General features: G+C 36.6%; 1 protein-coding gene across 3 annotated transcripts in view; it reads right to left on the bottom strand.

Annotated features, from left to right (window-relative positions):
- The window catches only part of LAMA2 (laminin subunit alpha 2), a 619529-nt gene that overhangs the window by 267780 nt on the left and 330331 nt on the right, over positions 1-21418 (bottom strand). For all 3 annotated transcript variants that reach the window (XM_058735217.1, XM_058735218.1, XM_058735219.1), the window contains exons 13-15: positions 15658-15759; positions 14011-14222; positions 4500-4611 (exon numbers count right to left, since the gene is read on the bottom strand). In XM_058735217.1, the coding sequence (XP_058591200.1) occupies positions 4500-4611; positions 14011-14222; positions 15658-15759 (426 nt within the window). The remainder of the gene's footprint in view (positions 1-4499; positions 4612-14010; positions 14223-15657; positions 15760-21418) is intronic.

The raw sequence follows: 21418 nt of genomic DNA, 5'->3' as shown, positions 1-21418 counted from the left end.
GAACATCAATAACAAACACATAAAAAAGGGTCTGCTGATACTTCACATCTGAAAGGAACGCAAAAATGACTTTCCTCTTAATTTGGGCAGTACAAGAAAGGTGTTGATTTTTTTGCCCCTTTCTAATAATTTCTCCTCATTAAATTTTTTGCCACCTTAGATTCAGTGTAGAAGAGATTTCCTTCTTCAATATGTATTTTTAAAAACTGGTGAAGTCATATATCCAGAAGAGGGTAGAAACCAACGGTGTTGATAACAGAGAGAGAACTGACTTACTGTTTTCAGGACAAATATTCATAGAATTGTCATTAATGAGCTTTTTTTTCTTTTAATACCCTGCAAATGTCCTACTCATACCACAGCCTCATCAAATCTGTAAGTATCAGCGATATCTCCATTTGCCATATTCTTTTCTGGAACAGTGGAGCAGGGCATGCAGAATTCTTCCTCTCCTGAGAGAAGTCACTACACTCATAATCTGCATTCCATTATCTGTTATCTTTCCAACACTCTTTCTCTGGGCTCTACCAGTAATACCTTCCTTTTCCACTGGATCATTACTATCAGCTCAAAAATATGATTTGCTATCCCCATTAAAAGTTAACAAATATGACAAAATTACTTCCTTAATATCTCAGAGCTTTCCAGTTACCTACCTGTTTTTCTTTCTCAGTAAAACTACTCTAAAAAGTCTTCTCTTCTTCACTTCCCTCTCATGCTTCATTCCATTCTACTCTGTCTTGTGCCATCACCACTCAATTACAACTGACCTTGGCTATGCCACCACATTCCAGGTAGCCAAAGCTGGTAGACCATTCTGTGACTGCATTTTATCTGACCTCTCATCAACATGTGGCTTAGTTGACTCCTCTCTCCCTCAAATGCCCTCTGCTCTCAATTTCCATGCCATCACAACTCCATGTTTCCACATTAGCTTTTTGCTTTCTCCTCTGCTTTGACCCAACTTCTCATTGCCAAGAACTCCTAGGGGCTTGATCGCTTTCCTCCTTCTCTTCACACTGTCTCCTAGGTAATTTTATTCAGCCCCATAGTTGATGATCTCTTCCAAATGCTTATCTGTTGACCAGACGGATATTCCAGGTTCAGGACCTGCATATTCAACTGTAAAGTTGACATCTAGTTTCCACTTTTCACACCTAATATTTCTAAAATGGATTGTTGATTCCATCTTCTGCCCACTGCTAATCCTCCCCAGTCTTCCTCAGCTTAGTAAATGGCTTTGCATACAATTGCTCCAACTGGTAATCTATGACTCATTTCTTTCTTTTTTTTAAGTTTTATTTATTTATTTTGAGAAGAAGAGAGAGAGTGAGCATGATCAGGGGAGGGAGGGAGGGAGGGAGAGAGAGAGAGAGAGAGAGAGAATCCCAAGCAGGCTCTGCACTGTCAGTGCAGTGCCCAATGTGGGGGTCGACCCCACGAACCATGAGATCATGACCCGAGCTGAAATCAGGAGTCAGACGCTTAACTGACTGAGCCACCCAGGCACCTCTATGACTCATTCTTAAATTCCTTACTTCTTTAAACTCTGCTCTGGTATGTAATCTACAATAAATCCTATTGGTTATACTATCAAAATATAGAGTAAACCCATATCTTTTTACATCCCCTGCCATTATCCTAACATAAACCATAATAGTGTCTCCTACCACAGTAGCCTATGAGCCACTCTTCCTCTTATTCTTGCCTTCCTATATTATGTTCTTTACTCTGTAGCCATAAAGAGTTTTTCGAATAAGAAAACTAAGATCAAGGCACTACCTTCCTTAAAGTATTCTAATGATTTTCTATTATGCTTAGGATAGAATCCCCAATTATTATAATACATACAAAGCTCTGGATGGTTTGGCTCCTCCAGTCACATCACGTGCTATTCTCTCCCTTGCTTACTATGTTCTAGTCGTCCTTGCCCTCTTTCAGGTCCTTGCAGACTCCAAGCTCCTTTCCACTTCCTCCTAAGCCACTTCCAGCTTTCTCTGCATAGCTCACCCTTCTCACTCTTCAACACCCAGTTTAGATGCTATCACTTCAGATAGCCTTTCCTGAAACCTTTTATAAAGTAGCCCCTCTTATCTATTCTTCCTGTGCCCATTCTTAGTAGCTGTATCGAGACACCTTGTTCATTTACTTCATGACATTTATTACACGTATTTAAATATGTTCTCCGGCATACTGTCTAGCCTACAACCAAATGTAATGTCCTTGAGGGTAGGGACTATACCTGTGTTGTTGATCACCTAGTCAGCCATGCCAAGGGTCTTGATTGTGTCAAAATGCATGATTATCAACATCTATTAGCTAAACAAAAGTATGAACACTCCTGTGAGGTGGTTAATTTTATTTTGATCATATAGAAAGAAGCAAAAACTGAGATTTGAATTAAAACACATTTCTTCAGTACCAGATGTTGCTTACACTTCTTCACCTGTCCCACTTGTGAAGTGAAATGAATTATGATGGTACTAAGAGTGTAAGAAAAATTGGAAAGATAAACTGCAGAGGGATTTATAAGAAGTCAGGTAGAAATGAAGAAAAAAAAAAAGGTTTGAATCAACACTGTGGCCCCAAATAGAGTAAGAGAGAATGATATTATAGTGAGTGGTTTGACCTGGTTTTTGGCAACCTAGCATGAAGACATTCTGGTCTTTGTAGGTTACTCAGCGTTGCAGAGGTCTGTGCATCTTAGGGATAGCAAAGCTGATGTGACTGGCCTTATGAACTCAGTAAAAAGCAGATGAAATCAGGAAAGGACAGGAATGAATGCGAGCAAGTCTAAACATCTGATGTTTTGTTTGGATTCTTTCATACTCGTGTGCTTCTCTCTTCCCACCTAATTGTTACCATTATTTAGCCTCCAATTTGAGGTTTTTCCACTGCAGGATACTTTCAGTGACACCTGTCTCTGCTCACCTCTTTGAACGATTATTGCACTTATGTTCTGTACCACTCACCCGTCCCTTAATTATATAGTGCTGTGATCCAATTTTTCATAGGTATTTGTTCTGTCTCCCTAAACAGATTGTTAGCTCTTTAAGGATGGGGATTTTGATGTAATCTTCTTGATAATCCCTTCAGCACCTAGTGCAGAATTTACCAAAGATTCACAATAAATATTTTTGAAGAAAGGAAAGAAGAAACAAAAAACCTAGCCAACTGAGCAATTCTGATATTTAATTTTGTATCGACAGGTATTTGGAACTTCCATAAAGACGATGAAGAGTACTAGGGAAAACAAATGTGGGGTAAGTGGTAAAACAAGCATAGAATCAAGGTGTTCACTCTTCCAATTGAAATAGGAACTTAAAGGTTCAAAGACAGCTTTCTGGTTTGAAATAAAAACTGCTGGGCTCTTCATAAAGTATGTGGCTCATCAGTTACAGCACGTATTTTATATGTAAAAATAAAATTAATGTTGACAGAGCTAATTTATTGCCACAATTATTTTTCTCTTCTTGAGACGAATTCTGGAAAAGCAAGGACATCAACGAATTTCATTTCATTTTATTTCTAGATAGGTGAATCTGAGCCTGGCTAAAGAAAACACATTTGTCATGAAGATGACTCTGAATCCTATGTATCTTCTAAAAGCACGCATTATTTCAGAGTACAACAGAGCTGACGAAGCAATGCCCAGAGTATTTCTATAAATGGCATAATGGGATAGTGTGCTGAAGTAGAACATCTTGGTACACTCAAACGATTCCTTAAAGGCACCATTTTTAAAGAATTTAAGCTCCTATTTATCTGCAAGCCATGTCCTCTATCAGGAAAATTGTGTTTACATTATATGACTGGGTTTCAAGTGAAACCAATTTCAAACCACCTAAGAAAAAGTACGTAGAAGTAAATAAAAGTTATTACCTTAAAACGACACACTGTGATATTAAGTAAGAAATGTTAATCTTATTAGAAATCTAGAATACTGGGGTAACAAGGAATATCTCAAATAAATGAGTCAAAGGCATGTAGGGAATTTTCCAGATGACGGTATTTCTTCCATGTATTATATCTTGATGTTTTAAAGATTCTATCCTTCAGAAGCTTGCAGTTTGGCATTCTTAGGAATAAAGCAGAGCAAGAGTATGGTACATAAGATTAGAAACTACAGGGAAAGGGGAAAACAGTGCTAATTCCTGGTAAGCGCTGAGGTAGAAGTGAAGGGAAATTATTTTGAAATATTAAATATTACTCTGCTATCATTCATCTTATTTTATCAACCAATGAAATAGGAAATAAACACTTAGGGAAACCTCAGATTTTCATCTGTAGCAAGGTAAAATATCCAAAAGAGAAACATAACTTCAAGATGAAGTAATATGAGCGGTGCTCTATTAGAAAGCCATGATTTTGGGCACTCAAGCGTCTTCTTTAAGTAAAACACTATCATTTATTTGCGCCATCATTGATGGAGGACGGTTTACTGAAAGCAATGTCGAAGGAACTTGGGAGGCGCCAAGGATTTATTCTTGCAAACTTGCCTCACAAGAGGAGCCAGAATACCCAGGTGGACACTGGCAAATCTCCACGGCGGTTGCAATGGTTCCATCAGTAGGATAGGGGACTGCGGATTCAAGGCCAACAGAGCCCAGCCTGCAGTGGAAAGAAAAAGAGATGGTGACTAGGTAAACCAACTCTTAGGTACTATAGAGTTTGAGGAATAGTATAGTAATCAGGTTGGTAATATAGGTAAACTCTTTGTGGTGAGAGGGAAGGCCAACGAATATCTACAACTTGAAGCCCTGCTCATTCCTTCTATTAGGTAAAATATGTCCAGGTGCTCACAACCATGACCACATCAAATGCTGAGAAGATATGAGAACATTCTTGCCCAGTTCTTGGGTTTTGGCTATTTGTTTCGATTTCATTATTATTATTATTATTATTATTATTATTATTATTAATTTTTTGGAGATAGTTTAAAATAATGTAGTTGAAGGTATTTTTAAAACTGAAAATATCACATGACTGACTCATTTTAACGTGAAACTAGAAAATCAAAGAAGACAATATTAATATCCAGCTCAAGCTTTTAAATTGAAAGGAAAGATGAAAGGAAAAAGAAAGAGAGAAGAGGGAAGGAAAGAAGGAAGGAAGGAAGGAAGGAAGCAAAGAAGGAAGGAAAGAGAGAAACAGAAAAAGAGAGAAAGAGAAAGAAAGAAAAAAGTGATTTTCATTTCTTTTCATCAGAAACAAATCTGCACGTTGGGAGGTAAAAATGAGACTTTTTCAAATACTCAGTTGAATTAGAACTATTTTCTTAATTTGTTTTGACCTGAATTAAATGCATTGTTCTATGTATCCATGGGTTTCATTTTATTAGTACTTCTGTACAATCTGGTGGTTTTAGCAGAGTGATTTGGTGTCACTCATTATTTTGGGGAAAAGCTGGTTTGTCTAAACTGAAAACACTGTTAATATAAGTGGTATATGTGTATATTATGTGTGTACGTGTGTGTATTTCCTATATATTTCCATATTTCCTATATATATATTTCCTTCCAAAAATATGCAAACTTAATATGAATTAACAATTTAAATAAACATTGGTGTCTTATTAGATTTTTCAATTTTTTTTTAAAAAGGAAATTTTAAAAGCTTTATTGTTAAGAACATGGACTCAAGTTTCAGACAGACTAGGATTCATATCCTGTCTCTGACATTCAGCAGTGTTGTATCCTAGGAAAAATTACCTAATTTCTCTAGGCCTCAGTATTGTCATCTATGTAATGGAGATAACATAAGAGTCCATACATCATAAGCTTGATAAAATAATTATATGAAATAATGAATATAAGTTCCTGATATAACACATACTGATTATTAAATACTAAACATTTTATTAACATATTCTCATTGACTGTTGAAACAGGATAGAAAATGGCCACAAAAGACTATACAAAACACTATTGGTATCTCCAATTCTAGCTGTTTACCATTTTAATATATTAAAACAAATTTGAAATAAATCCTCAGGGCACAAAATTAATTGATTGCTACTGATTTATGGTAAGTACTGTTTCTTAAAATGATTGATAAGCCCTATAATACAATCTTATATGCCATTCTTTAACCATGATAAAGATACAACCAACTCTTGCATTTCCAGTTGCTTTACACAAGAGTGGTGTTAGGTTTTTAATTGGTGACTCACAATCATGAAGGAGCTTCTGAGATTTGGGAATCTATGCTATAATCAATCTAAAGAACAAAGCTAACAGGCTCATTAAATGTATCTTCAAAAGTAAACCCTTTAAGCAAATTGTAAGCTTTTGAGTTAACAAATTTCTAAAATCTTTATTGTTTTGGGGTGTCTGGCTGGCTCAGTTAGTAGAACATATGGGTCTTAATCTCAGAGTTTTGAGTTCAAGTCCCACAATGGGCATGGAGCCTGCTTAAAATTAAAACAACAACAACAACAACAACAACAACAACAACAACAACAACATTAAAACCTTTTTCACTCCCACTTTACTAATCCTAGACACTTGATAGTACCTTGCATGTGTATGACCTCATACGTAACCAAAAAGTTGAAAAGAAAAACCGAAGCAATTGGGTGGGATCATCTTAGAGGCTGTGTGCTAACCGGCATCTTCTAAAGACAAGCCATTTATCTTTAGCTACAGAGTAGTTCATCCACAACCATTTCTTGAATGATTTCTTCTCTGGGAGAACAGTCTGGACAACCTAGTAAAAGGTCCTAAATTGGTAAGTGTTAAAAATCACTCTTTCATAGTGTTTAGGTTACATAGAGGTTTTCAGAGAAATCTCTAAGTTGTCATTTTTTCCCCCACCAAATCAACCTGTATAAGACGTATAAGTGGAGATTTTTTTCATTTTTTAAATTGGGGTGAAATTTACATAACATAAAAGTAACCATTTTAACGTGTTCATTTAGTACATTCACAAGGTTGTGCAACTACAACCTTTATTTGGTTCCAAGCATTATCGTCAGCCCATGTGAAAACCCTGTACCCATTAAGCAGTCACTGCCTATTTGCCTTTCTCTTAGCCCCTGGTAAACCATGAATCTGCTTTCTGTCTCTATGGATTTATCATGGATAATTCTGGATACTTCACATAAATGAAATCATATAATCAGACCTTTTGTGTCTGGCTTCTGTTAGTTTAATGTTTTCAAAGTTCATCCATGTTGTAGCATGTATCAGTATATCATTCCTTGTTATGACTAATATTCTATTGTATGAATATATCACAACATAGAGTTTGAAAGACAGTACTTGCTTGTGTCAACATGAGCTTATGAGCAACTTCTCACAAACAAAGACTTTGTTGTGTCATCTATATACCTAGCCAGATCATCTCAATACAAGCTCAATACACTTTCGTTGGATGGATGAATGGATGGATAGATGGATAGTAGGTATATGGATAGATGGATAGATGAATGAATGGATACAAAACTACATATAAACAAACATACATGTATTAATAGATGAGTGGATAGGTAAATGAACAGGTGAATGGAACATAGTTATATTTTAGACAATGACTAACATACTCCCAGATAAATGCTAAAATAAAGCCTAGTATCCACATTCAGATGAATAAAGTCAGATAAGCAGGAGACAAATTACTTGTTTGATCAGATAAATAAATAAATAAATAAATAAATAAATAAATAAATAAATAAATAAATAAATAGAAAGCTATTAGAGTTAGAACTTGAGGTCAGAACTCATCTGAATTAATTGTGACATCTTACTGTCTGCACTTAATGAACTGTCCCAAGATTAACTTACCTTTCTGATCACTTTGCTTTCAGAATTAGATGATTTCATGATTGCTATACTAGTTGGTTATCCTATAAAAGACTGTCACAATTTACTAAACAGTAGACTGGTCAATTGTGTAGACAGTCCCTGGATTTTTAATATAAAATTGAGTATTGGAATGTTTCAAAATAGAAAAATGAGTAATTGACTACTTTAAGGAACAATTTAAAATATAACAAAACAAAAACAAAAATATTTTCTATGAATTGCCAAATTTCATTTGTCTTTACAACAACAGATGTTCCTTTCCTTAATCTGTGTAACCATTTTGAGCTGTAAGAAATTTCAACATTCAAAAATCTTTCCCAGCAATATTCCACATTAGCATTCACTGAGCAGACCCAATGTTCATCAGGTTCTGCTGTTGGTAAATGGGATTTTAATGTGTTTAACGGTTTTAAGTATTACTCATAAAGAAGGCTGCGGTTTTTTTTTCCCTTCAATATGGACATTTTCTTTTCTTGATATGAGGCTGCATTCTTTTAAATATATAAAGGTAGTGGTAATAAAGTACTAAATTTTAGAAGTGTACGAACTATCAAAGATTCGTCAACTAAATCACATGTTTTAGCTGGCTATTTCCTCTTATTTTTATCACTTGGAAATACAGATAAGATGATGAAGAGAAAAGACATAATTGTGTAAGCTAGTATTGAAAATATTAGAATCATATGAGAAACATTATCCTGGTACAGACTTAAAGATTGTCCTCAATACTTTTGTTTCATTATATTTCTACCAGAGTTAGATAGGTTAAGCTTTACTAAAATAATAATAACAATAACACATAAATTATCCTTAGAAACAATAAGAACTTTGATCATAAAACTTTATATAATTATTTTTTTCTATCCATCTTTTTTTTTCTATTGAAAGCATCCATTTAATTCTACTTAAACCAATGTTACTTTGGATTAGCCACCATAGATGAAGAGTTTATTGCTATTCAGTTGCTTTGTTCTATTTTGTTCTGTCAAAACTCAGAACTTCCTGCAGTCTCTACCTTGTGGAAGTCCCACCATGTTAGGGGGGACTGATACCTTTTTTTCCACTCCTAAAAAGGCAAAGAATCATTTAGTGGCCCAGGCAATGTCTGAGTGGTTCATCTGAAAAAGAACTAGATGTTTTCATCAATCGTTTTTAATCCCCCATCAAGTAAGGGAAATAACTGAAAGAATCGGATACTATTTCAGACATTCATAAACATTATATTAAATGCTAATAGGATCATTTATCTCTTCCTTCTTAGACCTACCAGTATGTACTGTGCACATTTCTAATGCATTATTTATTACACTACCGTAAATGTATGTGTCTGCCTTCCATCCTCGACTATGCCTTTTTTTAATTCAATGATCATTTATCCATTATCGCATTCTTTTTGCTTAGCCTAGAACTACCACATCATAATAATTACTACTTACTAAGTGTCTGCTATCTTCTGTGTACTGTAATGGGGGCTTGACAGACATCTCATTTAACTCTGAGTGAACACAATGGGTAATCATGTTATTGTCTACATTTACAAATGAAGAACCTATGACTCAGAGAAGTGCTGTGTCCAATATAATACAGTTCGCAAACAGTGCAGCACAGATTCAAACCCAAGCATGACTCCAAAATCAACGATTATCTTGTTACCCTACACTGCCTCCCAACATATTGCTAGATAGCATGGCTAATGTTTTTGGTACATCATTTTCTCACATAGCATTCGATCTTAAAATTTAGATAGTGTTTCTGCCATTTCACAGAAGAGGAAACTGAGACTTAGAAAGGTATACATGAAAGGCAATAAATGCTGGCAGACTGAATGAATCCAATATTTACAGAATTTATTTGGCAGGTAGTCAAAGATAATGTGGAGGAAACATATGTGGGTTTAAACCTCTTATGAAGAGCCCAATGCTTAGTGAGTTGCATAAGTCTTTTAAGTTTTACAGGCCTTTTCAGTATAATTTCTTCAAAACATGGTTATCTGTACCATTAATTTCCAAAGATAGATGCATGGTATGCATCTATCAACAATGTTACTATAATCATCAAGATACTCCTTTATTTATAAGGGTTTTTCTAGATTATTACATAAATTCTATGTAATATTTTTGATACATCCCCCCAACACACATTTACTTGAAAAAGTCATATGAACATGTCTTGCCTTGAAATGATTCTGTGTTCCTTTTTAAGCAATAAAGACACATGGGGTGTATCAGGATAAAGTCATGATGAGGGCTCAGTTACACTGAGTTGTTTGTGTTAACAAACAACTCCAAATTCTTAGTGGCTTAACATAAAACAAAATGTTTACTCATGTAAAAATCCTTCACAGGTCTGGGTGACTGTTGAGGGCAATGTTTCAGGCTATTTGTATCTTCTTGTAGGTGGATAAGCTCCAGAAAGTCTTGTGCTGGCATTTCGGTGCTTCTTGTGTGTGTGCGCGCGCGCGTGTGTGTGTGCGTGTGCACGCGTGTGTGTGTGTGTGTGTGTGTGAGGGCATGTGCATGCATGTAGGGGAATTATAATCACTTCTATTCACATTTTACTGGCTAAACCAAGTCATATGACCACATCTATCGTCAAAGGTTAGGGAAATGTAATATCACAAAAGGGGAAGTTTGGATCTGGGTATTTCCCCAAAGAAAATAAAAACACTAATTCAAAAAGATATATGCACCCCTATGTTCATTGCAGCATTATTTACAACAGCCAACACAGGCAAACAGCCTAGTGTCTAACAATAGATGAATGAATAAACAAGATATGGTATATATAGACAATGGAATACTACTCAGCCATAAAAAAGAATGAGATCTTGCCATTTGTGATAACATGGAAGAACCTAGAGGGTATTATGCTAAGTGAAATAAGTCAGACAGAGAACGATAAATACCAAATAACTTCACTTATACGTGGAATCTGTAACATAAAGCAAATAGACAAACAAATAAACAACAGCAAAGATAGAAACTGGCTCATAAATATAGAGGACAAATAGGTGATTCCCAGAGTGGAGGTGACCAGGGGATAGGCAAAACAAGTGAAGGGAATTAAGAGGTACAAACTTCCAGTTACAAAATAAATTAGTCATGGGGATGAAAGTACAGCATCAGAAATATGCTCATTAATATTGTGACAGCTGTATGATGAGAGATGATACACATATTGAGGTCAGCATTTTGTAATGTATATAATTGTCAAATTACTATGTTTTACAGTGAAACTAATAATAATATATGTCAACTAACTTCAATAAGGATTTTAAAAATAATTAAAAATAAAATAAATAAAATAAAATAAAATAAAATAAAAAGGATGAGATCAGAGATTGATGAAAGATACTAACGTCTGCTACAAGGTAAAAGAAAACAATTTTTTGCAGAGTTTTATGCTGAATAAACGTTTAAGAAAAGCTGAATAGACTCCTTGCTTGAATTAAATATCAAGAGTGCTACTAAAACTAGGGTTTGGGGAATTTAAAGGAGAAAGATGCATGATTTGGTTAAGTTGATTTCTCTTTCATTTCTAAAAGAAGTCTGAATTTTTTTCTATTTTTATATTCATCTTACCAATGTGGGCAAATGAGAAAGAAATAAATTAATTTTATTGTATTAACATCTCATCATTCTGGAAAAGAATGACAGCAAACACTGTCACAATTTTGGAATTATCACTATGTGCTTTATCCTAGATGGTCTCCAAAGTCTTAATAGTACTTGGTAGAAAATGTTATTGCTTGCAGTGACCGAGGTTGGATAGAAATGCTTCCGATTTCTCTGCCTATTTGCCATTAGCAAAATGCTTTTGCAGCCCTCTAATTCTATTCTCACGGTGACCTTTTGAAGCTGGCAAGGCAATTGTCCTTCTCTGTATTTCACAGACAGGGTGATTGAAATTCAGAGAGGTCAAAGCTACACTTATGTTTACAACTATTAAATAGCTGAATTGAAAACAGAAGTCAAAATCCTGACCCGCAGGCTAGTTCTCCTTCAACTATTCCTCTCCATCTCACCACAGAGCTGGAGGAAGCCAAGTCCATGAAATGCACATGCTGAGAACCACCACGTAAGTAAATCTTCCTTAAATACACCTAAACACGAATTTTTGTTGAGACAGCCTCCGTTTACTTGTGCTTACACACAAACCGGATACCAAGTCAGAAGTGTACTGTGTAAGACAAGCTGAAATCGATTGCAAATATGACTCAATCCACTGGTAGATCAGAAATAAATACGATAAAACAAGTTCAGTGAGTCAGGATTTAGGCTGACTTTCTGCTTACCTGAAGGGGGTAGGTGTTTCAGATCTGCCATTGCCTTTTCCTTCTTGAACCATAGTGCTTTAGGGAATGTAGGCTAAAGAAGGCAGCCACCTACTTGGATTAGCTCCCGTGTCGGTTCACATAACCTTGCTCTGTGAACACGTCACTCGTACACGGGAAAAGTTCAGAAGGCTTCAAAAGAAACTGATGATTTTGACGGGTAGACACTGAACTTATCTGACATAAATCAGGGGGAAATGCCTTTGGATTAACTAGTCTGAGAAGCAATGCTGACAAAAATAAATAAACCCCCTAGCCACTTTTTGTCAATTTGGTTGTCATTCATATCGAAAGCCAGAGGACTCATCTCTCTGTACTGTTTAAACGTCATGACAATCTCTATTTACTAAACGGGAGAAAAGATAATTAATTCCTAAGTGCTGCTTCACATCTTCATGGCATTTTAACCCAGCTCCTAACAGAATTGCCTATGCAAAAGAGGTACGCTGTTTGACAATGGTTCTGTTTATGAATCTGTAGCGTCCCCCTTTGGGAGATGGTCATGATGATTACACTTAGTTGAAATGGTACAAGTGAAAGACAAACTAGGCTGCACAAGCAAATGATGGGGGTGGAGGAGCATCAGCATTAAAAACAAAACAGCAACAACAACAACAAAAAACAAAACAAAAAAAAAAAACCCACCTCTTGTAGATTAACCAGTACTGGAGACAATGCTTTGATTCTGAGTATGTCACAGAGTCAAGTTTTGGGTCATATTTCTTCATCTAACTTAATCTCAATTAGGGGAAAGTTACCATGCTGCCTTGTGCTTATTATTAGGGCATAAAAGGGAAAGGGTCGGGGGTGGGGGGGGAGAAAGCTCATTCAGACACAGCTAAAGTTTGAATTTTCTTGGACAAACACATCACTGTTTTTAAAATGGAAAGCTTATAATCAGTCAGATATGAGCAGGTTTGATTCCAGTCAAAAGTTCTGTCTCTAGGGGCACCTGGGTGGCTCAGTCAGTTAAACGTCCAACTTCAGCTCAGGTCATGATCTCATGGCTCGTGAGTTCAAGCCCCTTGTAAGGCTCTGTGCTGACAGCTCAGAGCATGGAGCCTACTTCGGTTTCTGTGTTTCCCTCTCTCTCTGCCCCTCCTCCCTCTCAAAAATAAATAAAACACTAAAAAGAAAAATTCCCTCTTTAAAGAAAAAGAAAGGAAAACAACTAATTCTATGTAACAGGCACTTTGCATAATTGCCACATATAATTTTCACAATGACCCCTGAAAGGTAGACACTATAATCTCCACTTTATACTTGAAGAAAGCAAGTTTCCACAAGGACCAATCACTTGCCAAAGTCACACATAAAATAAGCAGTTGAACTCACTGAATTCCTAGTTAGTTTGGCTCCAAGCTTATGTTCTTTCCTCTACAACACACAGCCTTATAGTCTTCTATGAAGAGACTTGTGATTATTTCAATGAAGGTGCTTAGGTTTCTTATTACAAACCACATGCTATTAAGTTAGAAACTGGTTAATTAATTAATGGAAGAAAACAGTTTACAAACCACTTTCCGAATATGGATACCCTGGAATTATACCTCTTTAGTTTCCCAGTGTCTGAGTCGTCATAAATGAGACTTTATTCTCCAGTATAGAGTTTTTCAGAATATGGATCCTTTTTTATCACATGTTCTAGCTGAATTGTGAAGGAATCATCGATACTAGAAAAGGGCTAAGACAAATTTCTTTTGGGTGTTTAAATTTTAAAGTTTTAATAGAAACACTATTCAGAAAACTAGCGCTTGATTCTTAACTACTATTTGCAGAAAACCTGCATATCTTTAAAGTCACTGTTCTACCTAATGCGTGCGTGCTCCAAAGAAGTGTGTGAACACTGGGAGATGCAGTTCTTGAGTTTACCTGAAGGTGGCATCCATCCCAAGGCTGTAGGTGATTTGTATGAGGACTCTCTTTATATTCGCGAGCACTGTCATAAACTCTCTTCTACTGACAGGGAAATTTGTGCCATGTATGGTAAACAATTCTTCTTTAAGTGACAATGAATGGATATGTTCTTCATATGGTTGCAGATACACCTCATCTTGGACTGTGCTGATCCTCAAGTCACTTCCCTAAAGGGGGAGAAAAAAGGATAAAAGTGTGAAAACAAGGTATAAAAGGGTAAAAAGTATCCATATTTGGATTTGCCACTTTGTGAATTATCCTCAGATTTTTAATTCCAGGTTGGCTTTCCTTGCCGTTTAGTATATTTCTGGTATATACGAGAGGAAGAGAAGGCAATTTAAATATTAGTCTTAACCAGATGCATTGCTAAGCATAAGCTTTGTTATACATAACCTTGTTTCCACCATTAACTAAATAATAGATACTTGGCAACTCATGCATGCCATGTGATTACAAATACCTATTTAATGCAAGTGCATAATAATTGGCATAATTCAAATATATTAGTTTATGGTGAATGTAGGTTGTATAGAAAAATAGGGAAGAAAAGTTACAACAGTGTATTGTATTAAGCTATGGTTTTAAAGGACTTTTCTATATGGGAAAACAAACAGAAACAAACAAGAAAAGTTCTGCAGTCTAGCATTCACAGTAAGATAATGGCATCATAATAGGGAATGTATTGACTGACCTTAAGGTTATCCTTCTTAACTGAGTTCATTTATATTAATAATACAGAACTTCACATTTTACATTTAAAGATCCCTTTTATCTCAAAGGAATTCCAAGACATACTTCTAGTTTTATAGATACACACACATGCATATATATTTAATAATATATATCATCCAGATCACTTCCTCTAATACTGGAAATATTTATTTTAGGGGAAGAATTTTGTCATTGATTCAGATGCATGAAAGGTTCAAGAAGAAGAACAAAGCCTGGTGCTAAATCAACATCAACCCACTGGAACCACAAATGTACATGCAAGTGTGTGCTCTGAGGCTATATGAGAGTTGGAGGAAGGGTGTGCATTATGTGAAAGGAACAGTATGAGAAAGGGTGGGGGAGGGCCTCTAAGATATCTTTAGGCTTCCCACATTGTAGAATTTCCTATGGCCCTCCAAATCCTGAAAGTAATTTCTCTTATATCTTTCCTACTTAAATTAGGAGTTTGGAAGTCAAGATTTAACTACACCTAAATAAACAAGCTTCCTTTTTCATTTGTGTCGGCCTAGTATCAACAAAGAAGTAGACAATAAAATCTACTTGGAAGAAAGGGGAGATGGAAAAAATTAAACATGTAAATCATCATTTGCATAAACACTTGATCATTCTTATATTCTTGGGTACATGGTCATTATACTTTTAATTTAAATTCCAGGTCTGGTCTAAAGGTCTTCTTTATCATTGCAACCTAACGAATATGTTCAGTCTTTTAGATATATCTTAGTGTGAAACATAAGGCTGGCATAAGAACGTTTCCCAGGATACGGTATTTTCTATAGTTTTATATTAAATTAATCTCAAGCCAATCAGGTAAGGAATAATCTAAGAATGTAAAACAGTTGAACATAAGTGATCCACTCCGTACTTTACCTCTAAGATAACCATAATCTGGAGAACGTTTTCTGTATCTTCTTCCTCTTCTTCAAAGTCATATGAGATGGTAAATGTCAACTGTCCTCCAGCTGCTGTAAGCTACAAGAGAAGAGATGCGTAATCATTACAAGACAGGAGATGGGCTGTTAAATCATATTTTACTTATTATTTTAAAATCATTTTATTGTTCTAGAGGGTAGGATTTGGAAGAAGCAGAAATCACAAGAGTGCAGAGTGAGAATGATAGACATTTCTTTAGCAGTAACCTTTATACGAACCTTACCCATCAACAGCAAGCCTGACATAAATATAAATTCATGTATTATTTTCCCCAGGATTGCAGGCTTGCTGAAATAGGTTAAGTTCTGTGAAACCAAACACAGCCCCTCCTGTCATTTTCCTCGTCTATAGCTTGAGCTTTACAATTCCCAAGCAGAAAAGGATCTTTGTCAAAATTGGGAGATTTCTGCCCATCCCTGAGGGTCACTCACTTTCTGTTGGTCTGAACGCTTTGAACAAAGACATCACTCCATTTGACAGCGATGTTACATAAACTATAAGCTAAGCTGGGAAATGTCGGTCAAAGAAAAATAAAGGAATAGCGGCAAATTTTATATTATGATACAATTCAACCAAAACTCCCAAAGAAGATACACTTTTCCCCGTGCAATCAAATATGCTTAGTCGGAATGAATGCTATTATTCCTTTTCATTAAATAAACCTCCTTCCTTCCAATATGCACGTCAAGCCCTGTGTTAATGGATGTTTGAGGTTTACATCTTCTGACATTGACAGTAACCTTGTAGAAAGGAAAAAAAAATAGGAAAGCAAGATCATTTATAGGACAGGAATCAACATCGGGGCTTGAGTGACAGATTCAATGCAAATACGGCAGTCCATTTTTAAAAATTCCACTCCGGCATTGTAAATAAAGACATACATAAAACAAAGCTGATGATTTGTATTCTGCTGTTTCCTCTGTACTGACAGAGACCCAGCTTCACAGCCATCAGCTCTCCGTGGCCTCTTACTGCAGACCCTGACCACAAAGCAATTCTGGGCGATGCACCGGATGGAGGAGGAGGAGCCCGGATTCCTTGCAGAGTCGTTCCATGGGGAATGGCACATAGCTCTCCATGGCTGATGAAATAGGGTTTTCAACTTGCAGCTCCGCAATGTCTTCTACGAGCTCATTACATGGAGCTCTACAAGGAACTAGAATTCAGAAAACTTTTATTCCCCTGTTCCCCTGAGAAATAGACCTACTCTAATGTCTTCTCATATATAAAATAATAAATATCTGCCTGGACTATAGCGCTTGGCATCATTGTGAGTAACAAAGGGTGGATCAATGTAAAAGGGTTTTGGTTCTATTAAGATAAGCATCCAAAATATCACCTTGCAATAGAAGAGTCCAGAAAGGCAGCAGGAAAGAAGGCTTTATATATTTCAAAGAAGACTGAACTAATTTTCTACATTAATAAAAATATTTAGCAGGACATAGGGATGGAGTTTGGGGAAAACACAAGGATATAGATCTATAATGTTGCAAAACTTTTGAGCTTCCAATTATATTTTGATCATGTAAAATTTGGACTATGTGTTTTTACTTTCTTTGGAATATGTTTCTCTAAAAAAAAAAAAAGAAAGAAAAACACTCCATTTTAATTCATAGTTTCTTAATTTAAAAATTATACAAATGTGCGGACCTCAGAGATAAAGCTAATGCCTATTTTGCTAATAAAAAGAGTCAAAGTGAGTGCAATTTGAATATCCAAGCTTTTCAGACTTGAGATAAAATAGAAAAATGTTTGATTTGTTACAATATTTCATTTGTTTATGCCATTTCCACACCTACTCATAATAATTATGAAATCATCTAGCATATAAAACACTTTGAGAGACAAATGAGGGTGGAAATGGAGAAAACAAACAAGAAACAAATATAGAAAAAGAAAGGGCTCTTCTGCAGGTCAGTGATCATATATAAAACATGAACGAAGGAGTGAAATTAATTCAACTATTCTTCTGAGGGCTTATCATTACTATTATAGTAATAAAAATGAAAATTTGCCCTTCACTCACATTTCATAAAGCAACTGTCCCCAACTCTTTTCGTGGATCTCCCATACCTATACATCAGTATTATTAGAACTAATTTTTGAATCCACTAACAATTTTCATGAGTGAATCCATTTTACTTCTGCCTAAATTATGTGAAAAACAGACCATTTTAAAAAGGTGTATGTTGAGTTACCAGATTTGTTTTTTCCTCCAAATCAAGTACCCATTTCTAGAATATTAGAATCACTATCTTTTTCACTCACTGTAAAGGTGTATATTTATGGCCATTTCTATATTGGTACTTAGTCAAGTACTTTAAGTAATTTTGAAAAAGGATTATTTAAGGTACCATCCCACAGTTTAGGGGTCATCTTCTTAGGAATAATCACTTAATCTCTGTTAAATTCCTTTCCCTCTATTTTTCCTTGACCTCCATTATCTCTTCATAAGCAATAAACCCAAGCATTTCCTGATGTTGCCAGCTAATGTGTCTTTCCTGACAAGTACATACCATCATATGAAAGTCTCTGTGATGAGTCAATTATAAGACAGCATCTTCTTTTCTGAGGGATCTCGTTTTTTGGGAAAAACCTGTAGCAATATTCAGAGTACAAACTGTCCTTTCCTATAGCTTTGAATGAAGAAGTCTCTGCCTCTTCTTCTACCTGCCGCTCCGTATCCCAAATGGCTCTTATGTGTCTCTTTCAAGTCCTTGCATCCCCACTCTCCTATATTCCCTTAAGTATCCCAGTCTCCACGCTCTCCATCAAATCCAATGTGCACTGGACTGCCAATCATCAGCTGACTTTACTGTCTCCTCTAGCCTTTATGTATGGTTATTACTTTCACTGCCGAACTCTCAGATGCAGGACATTACACGCATTTTCTTTATTCTTACCCACCCAGCCTTTCTTATTTTATCTGTTGCATCCTGTCTTAATCCTTGGTACTCCACTAAAAATGTTTCTTGAGGGGCACCTGGGTGACTCAGCCGGTTGAGTGACCGACTTCGGTTCAGGTCATGATCTCACCGTTTGTGAGTTCGAGCCCCGCATCGGGCTCTGTGCTGACATCTCAGAGCCTGGAGCCTGCTTCAGATTCTGTGTCTCCCTCTCTCTCTGACCCTCCCTTGTTCATGCTCTGTCCCTCTCTGTCTCAAAAATAAATAATCATTAAAGAAAAAAATTAAAAAAAAATGTTTCTTGAGGGGCACCTGGGTAGCCCAGTTGGTTAAGCCGCCGACTTCGGCTCAGGTCATGATCTCAGGGTTTGTGGATTTGAACCCTGTGTCGGGTTCTGTGCCGACAGCTCAGAGCCTGGAGCTGCTTCAGATTCCATGTCTCCCCCTCTCTCTGCCCTTCCCTGCTCATGCTCTGTGTCTCTGTCTCTCATAAATGAATAAACATTAAAAAAAAGTGTTCTCGAAAGTTCATTTATGAACTCTACCTGGCAACCACTAATGGACCTTCTGCTTCTGTTCAGTTTTATTGTTAAATCTGTATGTAGCATGTAATCGCTCTTAAAATTCTCGACTCCTTTGTCTCCTGTTGTACCAAACTTTCATAATACTCCTTCCTCTGCCTTGGTCATACCACTATCTCATTTGTAGAAACAGTTTTCTTTCTTATTCTATACTCTGTGTATGGATGTCTGCAAAATTCTTATTCCCTTTTGGTTATCCTTTCTTATTGTCTCCCCATTCCTCTCTCATGGATTTAATTATGTTTGTGCCTGGTTCCTCATCTGTATCTTCCACCGTGTGCTGTAGCCATGTATTAGTTAGCTCAGGATGCCATAACAGAATACCAAAGACTGGTGCTTAAACAACAGAAATCAGATCAAGGTGTAGGAAGAACTGGTTTCCTCTGCAGCCTCTCATCTTGGCTTGTAGATGGCCACCCTCACCCTGTGTCCTCACCTGGTCCTTCCTTCTGTGTTTGTCAGAACACACTACTCTATTGGCCTTCTTCTTATAAGGACTCCGGTCATACTGGATTGGGCCCACCCTAATTCCCTCATTTTAACTTAATTATCGCTTTAAAAATCCTTTCTCCAAATAGTGTCACGTCCTAAGATTCTGGGGGTTAGGACTTCATCATTAGAATTTGGGGGGAGGGATACAACTCAGCCTATCACAGTCCTGTACTGATTGTTCTTTTTTTTTTTTTAATTTTTTTTAATGTTTATTTATTTTTGAGACAGAGAGAGACAGAGCATGAATGGGGGAGGGTCAGAGAGAGAGGGAGACACAGAATCAGAAACAGGCTCCAGGCTCCGAGCTGTCAGCACAGAGTCCGACGTGGGGCTTGAACGCACGGACTGCGAGATCATGACCTGAGCCAAAGTCGGGCGCTCAACTGACTGAACCACCCAGGCGCCCCTGTACTGATTGTTTAATAATGTCTCAAACACTCAACATTCCCAGTTAATCTCATTATCTGGATCTTCCCAGGAAACACACTTGATTATTTTCCCAACTCCCATGATTGGGTCAGGTCAGTTGCTTTATTTCTGTTTCAAATGAGAAACTGTAGGTGTCATGCATATTGTTTTCACTGTATTATTTATATCAAATTAGTCTCAATCTTATTCTCTTGAAATGCTTTTCCTAGCTTTCCATTTTCATTGCTGCATCACCCTTACTAGGTCCTCACCAAGCATTTGAATTCAATTCCCTGACTTCAGTCATGTTTTTGGCGGGGGGTGGGGGGGGGTGGGGAATTTTATCAACTGTTACTTCTGTTGTTCCCTCTGTCATGAAGAGCCTACAGTGGCCCTGGGATCTATAATATCATTTGAGTTTCTATGCAGTTTCAATAAGTCTAGGATCTATTTAGCGCCCTTTTCACAAACTCTGCACAGGCGCTCCAGGGCCCTGAAGTAAACTCACAAAGGCGCCGTAGGATACTGTAAACATTTAAAGGAAACACAAGCAACACTGTGTATGTTAGACGCCAGGCAAACAACTAGCTTGAGGTACTTCACAGTTTTAACATTAATGTCATATTCCTTTCAGAGATATTCTCAAAATGTTGAACTGTGTTTTTTGGGTCCTCGCACTTTCAGCAATGTCATGTCTTTGGTAAGCAAAGTTTTCAGTGTATGCTATGATAAAAACCACTTATTGCACAAAAATCAATGTGAAACAGGAATTAAGGTAGCCGTGTGCATTCTGTTTCTAGGTTTGAACAGTTGTGTTATTACAGGCACACAAATCTCCTCTAGTAAGTCATTGTGGTTATGAAAAAAAAAAAAAGATTATTATATGGCCTGAACTTACGTGCCTTATCTTTTTCAATGGTTGCTAAATTGTTAAAATGTAAATATTTATGAAGCTGTTGGGCCGTAACTACTGTGGCATGTTTCAGTTGGTCTAGGAGACACTGTGAAAAAAAAATACAAAGACATTCAGAATACCACAAATTGAAGAAGTTTGGGAATTTCAGATTTAGCCTCTGTTTATATCTACCCATTCTGCTACTTAGATTTGCTTCAACTCATTTTCCTGCTGAAATTCTCACTCCTACAGCTCTCTGACTATTCAAATCTGCTTTTCTTCCTTTGCTTGGCTAGTGTCCCACTGGTCAGAAGACTGAAGAGGGAAAAGGGGTTTTTTTAGTGATATTCCCGAAGACTCAGTGGCAACCACAACAGATAAGAGAGCTAACGGACTTTAGAACAGGTAGAGCTCTG

The sequence above is a fragment of the Neofelis nebulosa genome, chromosome 6 (assembly GCF_028018385.1).
Source record: "Neofelis nebulosa isolate mNeoNeb1 chromosome 6, mNeoNeb1.pri, whole genome shotgun sequence".
Taxonomy (NCBI): domain Eukaryota; kingdom Metazoa; phylum Chordata; class Mammalia; order Carnivora; family Felidae; genus Neofelis; species Neofelis nebulosa.
Note: the sequence above shows the minus strand (reverse complement) of the source record. Positions and strands in the feature narration are given on the sequence as shown.